The sequence below is a fragment of the Haliotis asinina genome, chromosome 1 (assembly GCF_037392515.1).
Source record: "Haliotis asinina isolate JCU_RB_2024 chromosome 1, JCU_Hal_asi_v2, whole genome shotgun sequence".
NCBI lineage: Eukaryota > Metazoa > Mollusca > Gastropoda > Lepetellida > Haliotidae > Haliotis > Haliotis asinina.
Window position 1 is genome coordinate 21634649 of NC_090280.1, and position 16273 is coordinate 21650921.

Genomic DNA, 16273 nt, shown 5'->3' on the forward strand with positions numbered 1-16273 from the left:
GCTAGTTTATAACAAAAGTGTTATTGCTATGCATAAATACCTTAAAAGTATTCATATGAAATTTTAGTACTCTGACGTTCTTTCAAGGTGTTTGTATTGTGATACGTATCATATCACATCACAGGTAAAATATCATGATATGTATCATATTGTGACATAGTGTATTGTCCCAGCTCTACTTTTCATGGACCAACTATAAAATCAACATAATGATTTCTACCCTTCACCTTAATCCAACCAATAGAATTTTTCTGATTGCAGCGATTTCTTTATTTAGGATAGATATTTAAAAACCTTTTATCAACCCAGTATCAATACTGAAATGATATACAACATTCCCACTTTTAACATTACAGTTGTAACAAGAACTGCTTCATTTTTGTGCTTAGATTTCACAAAAGACCTCCGTTTATGCTTCACTAAACCACAAGCAAAGATCCTGTTCTGGTGTATGTTATGTTTCCCTACAATGTAGAGTCAAGTGCAAGATGAACTTGTGAATGTACAACCAGGCTTCAAGACAGAGCTGCTGACATCAGTTGAAGTGTTTCATGTTGATGTGGAAAACTTTGAAGAAAGATATAATACTGTGAGTATGTCATGGTGTCAAAACCTGTATGAAATGCTTAGTTACTTATTACATGTAGTCACTTATAAAGTACACAATATTTGAATGCATATTGGACATTGTTTCAGTGGTTGGTCAGGAGATGGTATTTGTGATTGGGTGATAAAATAATGGCTTCCGTGAGATAATCAGTGTTACAATGAGATGCTAAAATTGATTAAAAAAGCCAGTATTAACTATTTTAACAGCCATTGTTCTCGCTGTTCTAGTTTGCAGCATACCAACTTAATGTTGTTTTAGGATACCAGCTTTAACATATTTAAACTGCTTCCAGGTCATCACAACAATTTGATGTATTAAAAATGGAAATGAGAGCCTCAAAGTTAGCATGTGAAAAACACATTTTCAATACCTTGGTTATTATCCAATTTTTAAGTTACAAAGGTTGAGATTCTCTCAGTAGATTTGAAAAATGCGTTTTAGGTCAGAGATCAATTTGCATGCAATTATTAACACATACCTGATTTATAGTGATGATTCAGTTTGCTGAATTTTAGATTGTCTATTCTGTATGATCTTTAACAACAGGGAGGACCTATGACTGAAGGAATATCTCCAGTAGAAGCCAATGAAAGACTACAGAGTTTCCAGGTAATGTCTTTGTGAAGTTTGGTTCAGAATGGCTGTCCTGTAGCCTGTGCAGTCATAAGGAATGATCATATGAATCAAGTCATAGGGTGGGGTGGTTGAGTCAGGGTTTACATGGACATGAAAAGCCAGAAATGTAGACATTTTACCTTACAAAGGTCCTAAATTTGTTTTAGCCTTGAAAAAAAAAGCCCTAATTGCCAAGGATATGCTGGCCCGATATTTAACTGAACTTGTCAAAATATGAGCCTACAGGAAACTAATGCATAATATGAATACCATTAGAAATCTAGCATCACATTGGTAGTTGATCATCTCAGTATAAAGGTGTATAAATGCTGCAATGGGCCAGCTTTTCTATACTAGTTTGAAAGGCGAAGGCTAAGGCTTTTTATCTTACCTCACACATGAATGTCACTATTTAATTGGCTCAGAACTATTCTATTTCAATTTACCCTGCTTACAGACGATGTATTATTTTACACCGCTGGGAATTCCGAACTCTTCTGGTGCTTCATGGTAGTACTTCCTTGTCTCAAATAACATTGAATCACGCATCAAACACGGAAAATCGATGGAAGGGAGATAACTCTAAATCTGTTTACGAGGGGATGTCAATAAGTTTTGAGCCTTGCATAGAAAAACACAAAATATTGGTATGAACCACATGTATTTTTCAACATAGTCCCCTTGTGAGTCAAGACACTTGTTCCATCTTTTCTGCCAGTCTCTGATGCCATCTCTGTAGAAGGCACCATTTTGATCCTCAAACCAAGCCTCAGTAGCAGCAATAAGCTCATTATCATCCTGAAATCTACGACCATGCAAGTGTTTCTTGAGATTTGGGAACAGATGGTAATCACTTGGTGCCAGGTCTAGAGAGTAGGGGGGGATGCGGCAAGATTTCGTACAGCAGCGGCTGCAACGCAAGAGGTATGTACTGGAGCATTGTCTTGATGTAGAAGAATACCATGTCTGATCTTGGCCCAGCGCTTCTCCTTGATTGACTGTTGCACTTGCCTCAAGAAGTTAGCGTAATATTCCCCATTCATTGTTGTTCCTTTTGGTAAATAATCTACGTGAATGATGCCTTTGCTGTCCCAGAAGACTGTCGCCATTACCTTTTGCACTGATCTGGAGGCTTTGAACTTTTTGGTCCTGGGAGAAGTGACATGTTTCCTTTCCATGGATTCTTGTTTGCTCTCAGGATCATAGTGGTGGATCCAGGTTTCATCACAGGTTACTAACCTAAAGTGAAAATCTGCTGGATTCTTGTTGTATCTGGTTAGCATAGAGTTGCTTATGGTGACCCTTGTTTGCTTCATTTCATCTGTAAGCATTCTTGGCACCCATCTTGCGCACACCTTAGACATGACGAGATGTTCATGAAGAATTGTCTCGATGGATCCGTGTGAAATGCCTGTGGTCTCCTCTAACTCGTGAAGTGTGATTCAACGATTTACCAGCACAAGTCTATGCACTCTGTCAATGTTTTCCTGACTAGTGCTTGTTGTTGGGCGACCTGGACGGGGATCATCTTCAAGACTCTCTCTACCATGCTTAAATTCATTGACCCATCGTTTGATGGTAGCAGATGAAGGGGAAGACTTCCCATAAACTGCTGAAAGCCTTTCTTCAGTGTTCTTCGCCGAGTTTCCTTCAAGAACTAAAAACTTAATTACTGCTCTATACTCAATTTTATTCATTTTCACTGCTGTGAGGGGGTACTTTCTGTCAATGTGAACTGTTCAATAACTTCTGAGAGTAGGATACAAAATCTTATATATCACATCAGCTACACCCCAAGGTTCAAAGTCGTACCATAGGCTGTGACACCTGGGTATGAAAAATGCTCAAGACTCAAAACATATTGACATCCCCTCGTACCTTGTATCGTCTGCAAAATGGCAATTCGCCTAGCATTCAACAGAAGTGCTTCAAAAAGTTCAAAATTAAAATTCAGGTGTTCGGTAAGATAAATATGTTGTTCACTGGGTCCCTAGGGGGCTGGAGGAACATAAACATACCTTGAAGGTACATTAGCCCATGGCCCCCTCATGACCAGTGAACAACTTATAATGTCTTGTTGTATAAGTAATGGTGAGACTTTTCTATAAATGCTACAAATGTGTAAATTTGTCATAATATACAAATTGAAATGAAGATTACACTAGATCTTGATTTCAAGAGTCAAGTTTCTGCTGGATATACTCAGAAAGATCTGAAGGTGATGAGTCTTCATCCAATATCATGAAACAGCTTGCCACAATGACAGCACATTGTCATTTAATTTTTAAATATTAATAATGTTACATGTTTGTGATGACCACTTGTAAGTTGAGGCAGTGAAAGTAGCGTTGCTGTGCTCATATACATCTACACTCATTCTTTTGACTGGTGACCAAATAACACTCTGCTTCAATGGAATCATTTACCTGATATATGTTTTGGTCAACAGAGTCAGTTTGATGATTTGTGGAGCAAGTACTCTATCTACTCAGCTGGGGAGCAGCTATTTGGCCTGACAGTTACAGATTACCCAGCTCTTGTCAAGGTGAAGAAGGAACTGAGTCTGCTGCAGAAATTGTATGGTCTCTACAACACTGTCATGACCCTCATCAGTGGATATTTTGACATTCTTTGGGTGGAGGTTGACATTGAAAAAATCAATTCAGAATTGTTGGACCTTCAGAACAGGTAAATGGTTGGTAGCCTTGATTTTCATGTTTTCCTCACAAGAGTGAGAAACTAGGGTTTATGCAGCTTCTAGCAACGTTCCAGCCTGATACGGTAGAAAATATAGAAAGTGGGCTTTGCACATTGTACTTGTGTGAGGCATTAAATCCTGACATCATTGGCATTACTATTCAGTACATGGTGACGACGTTAATCAGTAGTCTGTAAATCTGGATATTTTGACATGCCACCTTTTTTACTCAGTGTGTTTGGCAACAATGTATAATGCCAGTGGAACAGAATTCTGTGTTTTGTATCCTTCCTTTTTCTGAAGTTGATGTAAACTGTGATTATGAGATCAAAAGCTCTTGATATATACAATCGTTTCAAACCCAAAGATTTGTAACAGTTTATGTGAAAATTTCTTATTGTTTGTTATATTTCAGGGCTACTTCTTTTACGTTAATACGGAAATACTTTACAGTTTCCTATAAGAATCTTGTGTACCTTGTAGATGCCGCCGACTCCCCAAAGGTCTGAAAGAATGGCAGGCGTTTTTAGATTTGAAGAAAAAGATTGATGACTTCAGTGAGTCGTGTCCCTTGTTGGAGCTGATGGCTAACAAGGCAATGAAGGAAAGGCACTGGGACCGAATAGCTAAACTCACAGGACACACATTTGACTTTGACTCAGACAACTTTACACTGAGAGACATCATGAAGGCTCCTCTACTCAAATACAAGGAGGAGATTGAAGTAAGGAGACAAGTTCCATTCACATTTACTATCTATTGACAATGTTTGGACGGCTTTTTGTCATTAGCTTTGTACATTTGTGAATAGTCTGTTGCATCTTTTTGCTGGAATAATATGTTGACTGAAGACACAAATTGAATACCTTTCCACCATTGGATAATTCTGAGTGACTAATGTAAGGACGGTAAATTGTAGCACCTGTTCATTTGTTGAAATGGCAGTTTGTGACATTTAGAATGTTAGGCATGAATGGGGCTGTGTGTTTGGATTGTCATTATTAGGACAAGAGCCTTGTCTGTCTGTCTGTAATTATTTTGTTTCTGGAGCATAACTCAAAAAAATGTTCAGTATTTTTCATCAAAAGTTGGTAGGTATCACAAACAGAACCTAAGATGATGCCTTCTGCTATTTACAGATTTTTGTCATTTCTATATTTCTCGGTTTCCATGGAAACGATTCGGACTTAAAGTACTGTAAAAAATGCTTATCGTCTTGTATTTTCTCATCTCAACTCTCATGAAAAGGCTAATATAAAATATATCAACTAAGGTAACAACTACCTGGTTGAGATTTCAAGCTTTAATTAATGAAATCAGCGATCAAATACCATGGTTTACAGAGGGGAAAATCAGAAAAACTACCGTTTTCTTATTTTTTATGAATCCAAACAACACTAATAAGAAGCAGACTTAAATTATGCAATTGGCCTCACACCCAGGTCAGAATTGAACAGAAGGATGGATTATTATTTCAGACCATAAACCTTAAATCAGTCTGCATTATTGAGGACTCGAAAATGTATAGTATATCAGTTATTTTGAGTGTTGTGTAGTCTCTATTTAACACAATAATTTTGTGCATGTGGTCTGTTTGGCCCAAAAGCGGACCGATGAATTGCAGTCTAGCCCAAAAACTAGTAACCATAACATGCTCGCAACATATGTCATATTTGGGATTATGACATATGTTGCATTTGACCACTTTCTAAATGGCATCGTGTAATCATAGCTTTCGGCCGTGGGAGCCGTGCCAATTTACACTCATCAGAGGGGTACACAAAGTACGCAGTCTAGACTACCAGTTGTCCGACTTTCATTTTTGTGGAAGTCGTGGTGGCTGAGCGGGCTAGGCGGCTGACTTTGTGTGCTGGCGATTAGGTGCCTGACTCTGAGGGTGCGGGTTCGAATCCCGGATGGGACTCAACCGAAAAAAAGTACTAGAATTTGTACTTTACTAAGAAAGTCAATCCCAAATATGACATATGTTGCATTTGACCACTTTCTAAATGGCATCGTGTAATCATAACATGCTCAATTAAACGCAGATCATAATCAAAACATCATACCAACTCTGTGAGGTTTTTGACCTAATAATAAAACTATCATTTACAAACTATCATTAAAATATTGACACAGTTCACTATGTATTATGAGGGAGGAGTGCAGAGAAAGGCGCAGACAGGTGTTCGAGAAGCGCGGGCACAAGTGCAGAGAAAGCTATTTATTCGTTAACCTGTGCTGTGCTGTCTCCATGCTTTCTCGCACACCTGACTGTCCCTTTCTCTGCACTCCTCCCTCGTAATACACAGTGAACTGTGTCAATATTTACATGAAAAGTCTCTAGATATCCCAAGTAGTGCGAACATGGTGTATGCAACACAAAGTAATAGTTAAACACTCTACTGTCTTATATTCATGAATTGACTGCATGCAAAAATGGTGTTTTCCTTGCTGCCACATTTCTGTACAGTGCAACTCTGTGAATTAGGACAAAATGTTGCCCTGGTAATATTCAGACTTATAAGTTCTTTATTAATTCAACTTTTGTTGTAAATAATTTCATTTCAATGTGAATAACAGGCTATCTGGTTTGATGGTGGGATGGAGTAGCTTGTTGATTTCTCGCAAATATTTTACATTTCAGAAATAATTGCTGTAACCATGAATGTTGATTCTAGGATGTGTGCATCTCAGCTGTGAAGGAGAAGGATATTGAAGCAAAACTTAAAGCAGTGATCAGTGACTGGAATGGACGAACTATCACTTTTTCCAACTTCAAGGCTCGAGGAGAACTCCTCCTGAAGGGAGGTGATACAGCAGAGACCATTTCCTGCCTGGAGGACAGTTTGATGATTCTCAGCTCACTACTTAGCAACAGGTATTGTCGGGTCCCTTACCAGTTCAAAAGTTGAATGTCAGACAAAATTTCTCATTTTCAGAATTCTGTTTTTGTGGGGACTGATTTATATCTCAAAACTTGAGGAATGAAGTATTTATTGGGTCACACTGGAGGAAAGCCACATTTAAGCAAAGCAGAGTTGAAAATTGCCTGGCTGAATCGACAATGGGCGTGGTTAAGTGAATAATTGTGTGACAGTGGCGCTTCTGACAGTGCTAATCTATATTACCATAAATAATGTATATATCAAACTAGCTGCCTCATATACGTACTCAAACACTGTTTATGAATTATGTATGATTATATACAACCAAAGCATTTTAACTTATGGGAGGGTCAAAGGAATTCAGTGTTTTGTCCGTTTCTGATAACTGTTTGAAATAAGACCTATTGTTGATTCTGCTATTATATTTACATTATGCTAGAAACTGAAAGGAAAAAAAAAATTAGGAAAATGACCATTTATTGCATGATTATGGTAATAAGTAGCCACATTTGAAACTCTTTCCATTTCCTAGCAGTTTTTTGAGCAAACTGTATGTCTAGGTTTTTCAAAGGCGGTATTATTGCTGCTGTTGCATTAATGACATTTTGATTTGAAGTTGAAACATCACAATACATTTTATTTAGAATTCTTGTCCAAACGTCTCTGCTAAGGCAATATACACATCATACAAACCAAAGTAGTTTACTTGAAGACAAATACAGAAACAACAAATAACATTTTCATAAGAGCAAAAGTTGAAATTGCCCTTTTCCATACAATGACCCATTAACATGTACCAGTTTATTTCTGAAGAGAATATACATAGGAATAAAGATAATACAAGAATGCAAGATTATTGAACAAAACAAACATAAAAAGATTCAGTAAGAATAAAGAAATAGCCCATCATATTTCATCTAAACAAAGGACATGTCACTAAAACAATTTTAATCCATTCTGATCAATGAGTGAAAGAACGATAATGATTCCCTTACTCATGGCATGGCTTTAGAGGCCATAGGTATTTTTCATACGTGGCTTTCCTGGGTGAACACCATTTCATCCCACATTGATTTTCACTCACTCATTCACCTCTTGACCTGTCAACTCTCACACAAAGTGAATCTCATGCATTTCCAACTAAACTTATGCACTCACACAATGCTCCCAGTTTCTCATATTAAAATTCATTTGAATAAAATTATTGTGAAAATGATACTGATTCATAAAAGCACTCAGCTATGTCATCTTCTATCCTTCTCAGAGATGGCATAGTTTGAGTCTAATTTTTGGTTAGTGTAGTTAACCACCCTTACAAGGTAGTTATTCAAATAAACACTGCAACGACTTTGCCTGAGCAGAGTCTATTTTTACAACTATCGAAGTGAGGATAAATAAAACGGCTTACACTACGAGGACATTCCTATTTATTACTGATGTAGTGCATTGGGAATGATGAAGATTATCAAAATAAGTACAGTTTTATTGTTTTTGAATAGAAATAATTAGGTCAATTAATCAGTGATGGCTAATAAAACATTTTAAAATCTTGGAAAAGTTTCTTATCATTTGAAAGCTTTGCCACAGTTTTAAAATATGGACAGTAACAGGAAATTTTGCATTTGATAGATACAATGCACCCTTCAAGAAAACGATCCAGACTTGGGTTGGTAATCTGTCTAATACTACAGACATTCTTGAGAACTGGATGACTGTACAGAACCTCTGGGTGTACTTGGAAGCTGTCTTTGTTGGTGGAGACATTGCCAAACAACTACCTCAGGTACGGAAACGATAGAAAGAACATTTGCAACCATAGTCCTGTTTAAATGTAAAGGAGTTATCAAGCTCCAGTTTGTCTCTTCAATTACTCACATAAAGTGGAGTTAAATTGCACATTAAAGACATTGCAGACCTGTGGAAGGCCATTCATTTTGTCTTATAGACTTACTCACACTTAAATTTCCATGTGAAGTTCTTACTTATCTTTTCTCTCATTTTCGTCATGTTTATATATTTGACCTGGGCATAAATATAAAACTTGCAGACTTTTTCCTGAACTTAAAACATTGACATTTCTCCTGGCAGTATAGGACCTTAATATCCTATCCCTCTTCTTGTGAAATACTGAATTAGTCAGATTTCAGTGTCTGTATGTTACTTAATTTCTTGTCTTTACATCAGATAATTTTGATGGCCTCTTAAACTTGATATAGTGCTCTTACATGTCACATGAGTTTTAAGACTACGTATGAACTTATCCAGTTTTCCAAATTTAATGCTTTTGGCAGGCAATTTTAGACATAGATGGTTATTTGTTTAAATTAGTCAGTGACAAAGAAGTTACATTTAACAAGATCAAAACATCAACAGTTACTACTGGGTAAAAACCTATACTTTGATAATATTTGTTTACATTGGCAAAATACTTGAGGCAGTATATTGGCCACAGAGCAGACTTAGATAAATTCCTTCTATAACTGTAGAAGACAGTGTTAAGAAACTTTTTAGACACATCTGGAGTTGGGATAATCATGATTTGGTCATCTTGTTTAAAAAAAACAAAACTTTTTAGGTTGTTTCATTTATGCTTTTCAAGTCAGCATATTTTGTCTTTTCTGTTGTAGGAGGCCAAGAGGTTCCAGAATATAGACAAGTCATGGGGCAAGATCATGCAGCGTGCACATGAGGTCACCAATGTTGTTCAGTGCTGTGTTGGGGATGAGACCATGGGACAACTCCTACCCCATCTGCTGGAGCAGCTAGAGCTGTGTCAGAAATCTCTCACAGGGTAAACAAGGCATACAGTAGATAACTAGTGTTTTCCTGAACAACTGACACACAGCAGGTACACAGTAGGGTTTATGCAAATGTTGTCTACTTTAAATGCAAGGTTTGGAATTAGTGTCAGGCTTGGAAATCTGTAATATACTGTTCATTTTCACAACTAGTCAAGAGGACTAATGTGACCCTATAGCTAGACCTGCTCAAATGTCTCAAATAGACATCTTTGTTCTGATGGATTTGCTGATTGCATGCCATTTTATCCTGAAAATCTTATCCCCTATTCATCAGTCACTGATTTTTTTCAAATCCATATTGATTCCTTACAGGCTAATGTCGTATAGCTTGAATTTTGCTAAGGGTGGCATTAGATAGCCAGTAAACAAACAAATATGTAAAGAGAACTGCTGTGTTTTGAACTTAAACTATGTACTTCTGACATATTATTTGTAACACTTATAATATTTTTGTCCAGGTACCTGGAGAAAAAGAGATTAGTGTTTCCTAGGTTCTTCTTCATCTCAGATCCCTCTTTGTTGGAAATACTTGGACAAGCAAGTGACTCTCACACAATTCAGGTACACAGATTATTCTCCTCAACATAAAGTGTGTTGTGAACCATGTTGATATGTTTTGTTACTTGTCAGAAAAAATCTGTTGAAAGCATTCCAAACAAATATTGTTGGAAAACTCTCGCCAATTGCTTCCTTCATCTCGGTGTAAGCCCAGTGAAATGACATGAACAATATGTTATTATGCAGTCTTTGGTATAACTTTCTAATTGTTAATGTGATGATCATGAGTAAGACACTTTTAGACATATATATGCACATGCTGTAAATATGTATTTGTTTGGCTTCCAGTCTCACCTGCTAGGGGTGTTTGAGAATGTCAATGAAGTGGAGTTCCATGAAAAGGACTATGACAGAATCCTGGCAGTTATTTCCAAAGAAGGGGAAAAAATTATAGTATGTTTTTTAAAGGATTATGTGAGGTGGTACATGGCAGGCATTACTATGATAAATCAGTGGTGTGCATCAGTGTTAACATGACATTGATTATTTATGTGGATTTTTAAAGTTGTGATGGTGCTGAAGTGTTGAATTTATGCCAGAAACAGGATACACTAATCTTTGTTATTTGACTTATCATAAGTCACAGACCTGTATTATGATTACCTGACCACTGTGACATACACCCAGAGAAAGATAGCCCAGCCCTGAGTAAACTGCCATCTCTCTCAGAACCACTACCACTGCCACACTACATCGCATATCACATCACAATCTCATAGAATCTGTATACAAGCACAAGGTGGAATTTAATAAATGCATGGCTGTGGCTCTGGCATGAAATGAATCTGTAAGTAACAGTGTGTGGAATGAAAAGGAAGATTATTATTATTATGCTAAAATTTGTATGGCACTGATATCCATCTCTGCTGCTCATAGGCACTTTTTATCCCTCGATCATTGGATGCCAGTCTCAATGGCTTGTAGTATTTCCAATCTCAACCCACTGGGGATCATACAACTCTTGCAGCCTACTAGGTGCACCAAGTTGATTTGGCTTTTCCATCCTTAAGAGGTACCCAATCACAGCTTGGTGAACTGAGATACATAGTCACAGTACTTTGTCCATGTTTACTGCATGTTGTTGTATCCACAACTAGGTGTACTCCACCATCTGGTCTTATACCAACAGATTAGTGGGTTCTTTTGCGTGCGCAGGGTTGTGTACTGTATACTAGGGTGTGTGACAACATTGAAAGAGTCTGCACACGAAGTTGAATCCAAGATTTCTACATGTGGTCACTGTTATGCTTGATCCCGGCACCTCCAACTCACTGGATCACTAGCCTGGCACTTTAGACAGCTCGACCACCGTGCCCCCACTGAGATAATTTTGTAATTGCATGATATGAAAAATATGCCTTTATTGTGACATGACAGACAAGTGAAATCACATTAAGCCTTATTCCCTGTGTAATCTAAGTGGATCAGGAAGTCAGGCTAGCCAGCTGGCTTGTAAATGTCATTGTATACTGATGCTCATGATTACTATCACTGGGTTTCGATTGCTTTCAGCTTGAAACAAAAGTGCTAGCCCAGGGAAATGTTGAGATATGGCTGGGAGATTTGCTGAGGGAACAGATGAAATCACTTCATGGTGTTATCAGAGATGCTTACAGGACCATCAACGCTCCTGAATTTGAACTTCTTGGATTCCTTAACTCAGTCCCAGCTCAGGTAACAAATCATCTGTCATGACTGAGCCTCAAGTCTGTTGGTCAAGATTTGTTGAAGTTTTCAAACATTACACTGTTTATTGTATCCACTATGAAAACAGATTGTTGGAGATAACAACCAAATTTTCTTTCATGCTGGATATCATATTTCAGTTTAAATTGGTATAACAAAGTTACAGTAAACAATGTCTCTTTATGTATCTGTGTCTGTGTGTCTACATCTTAGCAGTTACTTTCATTGTGTCAGGTTAGCCTGGGTCCCCAGAAACATAGTATGAAACATCATAGACAGTTGTATAGTTAATCTTTGAAAGTTTGTTTTTTCCTTTCATGGTATCACAGGTGTATATATGTTTTCTCATAACATCAGTCACTATTATATGTTGTCCAGACTTCATACAGGCTGCTATTACATATGAGTAAATTCTGATGATTACAGTGTTAGTTAACAAACATAAAGACATGACTGCTGTTTCCTGCTGTAGGTGGGCTTATTGGGTATCCAAATGTTGTGGACCAGGGATGCAGAGGATGCTTTGAGAGTGGCCAGATCAGACAAGAAGATGATGCCAGCCACCAATCAGAAGTTCCTTGACCTCCTGAATAAACTCATTGAGCAGACAACTCATGACCTGACCAAGGTGGAGAGAATAAAGTATGAGACTCTTGTCACCATCCATGTACATCAACGGGACATCTTTGATGATCTGGTAAGTATCCTTCTTGACAGTTGTAAATTCACACTTCAGAATTGATAGAAATCTAACAGTCACTGGATTGTTTGGTGAAGATTTGTCACAGGTCTAAAACAGTTCTGAAATAATAGTAAATGCTCAACTGAAATGAATAAAAATATTGAAAAAAAAAAAAAATTCTGAAGTAATATAAAAGTGAACACCAAACTTGTAGTTGCCATGGCATTTAACATATGTAAGGTATCCAAAACAGTCTCTATGATGAGCCTTTCATAATTTCATTTGTTACTACCAATGTATTCATTTTCAAGGTACATGACACGGAGTGTCTGATTATGACGTTTACCCGACACAAACCCTGTTACTTTAGGTGTTGCTATGTGACTTTTTAATCTAGAGTATTTTGTATTTGTAGGTGAAACTTCACATCAAGACTCCTTCTGATTTTGAGTGGTTGAAACAAGCAAGGTTCTATTTCAAAGAGGAGACTGACCAGTGTATTGTACAGATCACTGATGTAGACAACATCTACCAAAACGAGTTTCTTGGTTGTACTGACAGACTGGTCATTACCCCTCTAACTGACAGGTAACAATATATCCCAAAACTTGTACTGTGTAATGAAAATTTCCAAACTATCTAGGATATCAAACAAGGTGCCCTTAACGGGCAGAACTGCAAGTCTTTCTTGTTATTTTGTCTTATTTCAAAAGTTCTTTAAGATTGATTTCAGTGCAACCACATAAATGAGCATTAAAGTCTGTTTTCACTTTATCAGTCCTGTTGTCATTGTCATGAAATGCAAGCCTTCCCACAGAGGTGAAATGTGTGAAAGATATATGTTAAATAATGAAAAAAAACCCTGTGACACTGTGACTTCAAATATGGCCTCATTATGAAAGTAAGGTGACAAATGGATTGACGTATATATTGTGATTGGAGATATGATGTAGGTGTTGATACTTCAGTGTTATAACTGCAGGTGTTACATCACACTAGCCCAGGCTCTGGGTATGTCTATGGGAGGTGCCCCTGCAGGACCTGCTGGAACTGGCAAGACAGAGACAACTAAAGACATGGGCAAAGCTCTCGGCAAATATGTTGTTGTGTTTAACTGTTCAGATCAGATGGACTTCAGAGGACTTGGACGTATCTACAAAGGTTTGAACATATATGTTATACTAATAGACCCTTCGGTATGATTAAGTTCTATGCTAGATGTAAAAAGTGGTGTTTTGAAAACAGACAGTTTCATCAGATAGAAGACTTGGCTTTCAGACTGGCTTGTATATAATTTGTTGCTCACAAGATCAATTTCAAATTAGTTCAAGATTTTGAAGAAAGTTTTGTGAAAAGTAGATTAAATTCTGAATATATCCTGATGCCATTTGCCAACACCAAACTCACAACATGAGATTTGTTTGAATATTTGTACACAAATAAGAGTGTCTAAAGTCTTTAAGAAGTTGTAGGTTCAATTTTTAATTTCTTCTCAGTTTCTGTTATCTTGACTGGCCATCAAAGTATAATGTGTTTTGTATGCAAATCCAGACACAGTGAAGGACTGAATAATGAATAGTCTCCCTAGACACTGTTTTCTTTCCTACAGAAGTAAAGAAAGGTACATCAGTCCTTGCCAAGTGTGAAATGGAAAATTTGTCATTTTTCCTGCAGTATATCTTTTGAGGTCAAAATTTGATGTTTTTTGATGTAATAATAATAAAGGTACTGTTGTCCATAACATTCTTTTTCATGTAATATCCATCATCTAAATATTTATGAAACTCCTCACCAAGCCACATGATCATCTATAGCATAAATAATTTAATGTTTTCATATATTCGTTGACATAAAGGTCTAGCACAGTCAGGTTCCTGGGGATGTTTTGATGAGTTCAACAGAATTGAGCTACCCGTGTTGTCCGTGGCAGCCCAGCAGATCTACATTGTTCTCACAGCCAAAAAAGAACGGAAAAAGGAGTTCATCTTCACTGATGGAGATAATGTGGAACTCAATCCAGAATTTGGGATATTTCTTACAATGGTAACCAATCATCTCTTTGGTGTATATGTCTTGCTTTAAAACATATTTGTTGCTAACTGAATCTCTAAATATTATCAGTAAAATAAGTGTGACCTTGACTAACCAATCACTGTTAAAATGATTTGGAAAGTTGGTATGAAACTATTACAGCTTTTTCTACAGACACGGGGTTGAATGTCAACTTCTGAGAAGGAGGTGTTCTCCATGCTATGTCTTATTGTTGTATATTGAATATGGTTTATGCACAATATCATTTTGTTTCCTCAAGCATACAATTCAATGCACAAAACTTTCTTACAATTTTTTAAACAGATGATTGAATAATGTGAAGTTATGTTATGTCACATGTGCAAAAGTAGATTAATCTTTTTTAAGTTTCTTTTTTGCCTATTTTGCCTCTTATCCTAGAATCATGCAGACAGGAATTTGGGGATTGTCTATCCTGAGCAAATAAATGTGTCATATTTAATCTTGAATATTTCAGAACCCTGGTTATGCAGGTCGACAGGAGCTGCCAGAAAACCTGAAAGTACAGTTCAGGACAGTTTCTATGATGGTTCCAGATAGACAGGTATGTTGGACCTGAAAAAAAGAAATGTGGAGTTTTATCAGTTTTAAATAGTCACAAACAAGACAGTAAGATTTGAATTAGGATATGAAGTGAACTTGTACAGGAGTGGTTATGCAGATAACTAAAAGAGACCCTTTGACTGTGGATGGTAAATATTTTTGAGAAATGGTCAGCTTGGTCAGTAGATCTGGCTCATTGCCCATGCAATATAGTATCATTGTGCCAAGTTTTATACTTTGATCACACTTTTAAACAGAGTTTGAAACCTTATTGCACTTGCACTTGATGAAGGTTAATGCTGAAGGAAATGTACATGGCAGGTGTGTCCCTGTGCTGACAGTGTACTGACAGAGAATACTTTTAACCTTCTAGTTGTGGAAAATATTTAATAATTAATTTCAAGAGGGAAATGTTTTCTGTGGAACACACCATTACTTTAAGTTACAACTGACTTGTGTCGGATTTTAACAGATCATCATGAGGGTAAAATTGGCTGCATGTGGTTTCATAGAAAATATTATCTTGGCCCAAAAGTTCTACACCCTCTACAAATTGTGTGAAGAACAGCTCTCCAAGCAGGTAATGTCTACTAAAATGAGAAAATAACTATACTGAGTACACATGAAAACGCACCACTTGAAAAAAGTCAATATTTAAGTTCAAATGAACTTCAATCTAATATTTATACAACAACAACACAACAGTGACGTCACCCAAGATGCCAGGTGCAACAAATGCAAGAATTTCATGTTAACTGTAGCGCTAGGCATTTTTTCACAAAAACGCAACATTTTGCACGCACACCACAGGAAAAATTAATTTCACTCTGAATTTGTGCACACATTGCCTTTAAAAGCATGTGAATCCGAATAAAATTTCACTTCTTCACTGACACTTGTGAAACGCCGACATGATGCCGCGACTTACAGCCCCTGAACGGGAACGTGCCATAGGCATGCTTCAAAATTGCGCCAGCACCAGGGAAATTGCCAGACCACTACACTGCGCACACAAAACGATTGCAAGACTCCATCAACGGTTTCTGCAAACGGGGAGCACTTGGGACCATCTTCGACCAGGTCAATGCATGACAACGGCACGTCAGGACCGTCAGATTGTAC

At 37.2% G+C, this 16273-nt stretch overlaps 1 protein-coding gene across 1 annotated transcript in view; it reads left to right on the forward strand.

Annotated features, from left to right (window-relative positions):
* Positions 1-16273, forward strand: part of LOC137288676 (dynein axonemal heavy chain 8-like) — a 107962-nt gene that overhangs the window by 31407 nt on the left and 60282 nt on the right. The window contains exons 27-42 of the mRNA XM_067820804.1: positions 476-589; positions 1157-1219; positions 3675-3913; positions 4407-4647; positions 6605-6804; positions 8441-8594; positions 9439-9602; positions 10071-10173; positions 10459-10563; positions 11683-11844; positions 12329-12553; positions 12954-13126; positions 13521-13699; positions 14394-14581; positions 15066-15152; positions 15624-15731. Coding sequence (XP_067676905.1) covers positions 476-589; positions 1157-1219; positions 3675-3913; positions 4407-4647; positions 6605-6804; positions 8441-8594; positions 9439-9602; positions 10071-10173; positions 10459-10563; positions 11683-11844; positions 12329-12553; positions 12954-13126; positions 13521-13699; positions 14394-14581; positions 15066-15152; positions 15624-15731 — 2505 coding nt within the window. The remainder of the gene's footprint in view (positions 1-475; positions 590-1156; positions 1220-3674; positions 3914-4406; positions 4648-6604; positions 6805-8440; positions 8595-9438; positions 9603-10070; positions 10174-10458; positions 10564-11682; positions 11845-12328; positions 12554-12953; positions 13127-13520; positions 13700-14393; positions 14582-15065; positions 15153-15623; positions 15732-16273) is intronic.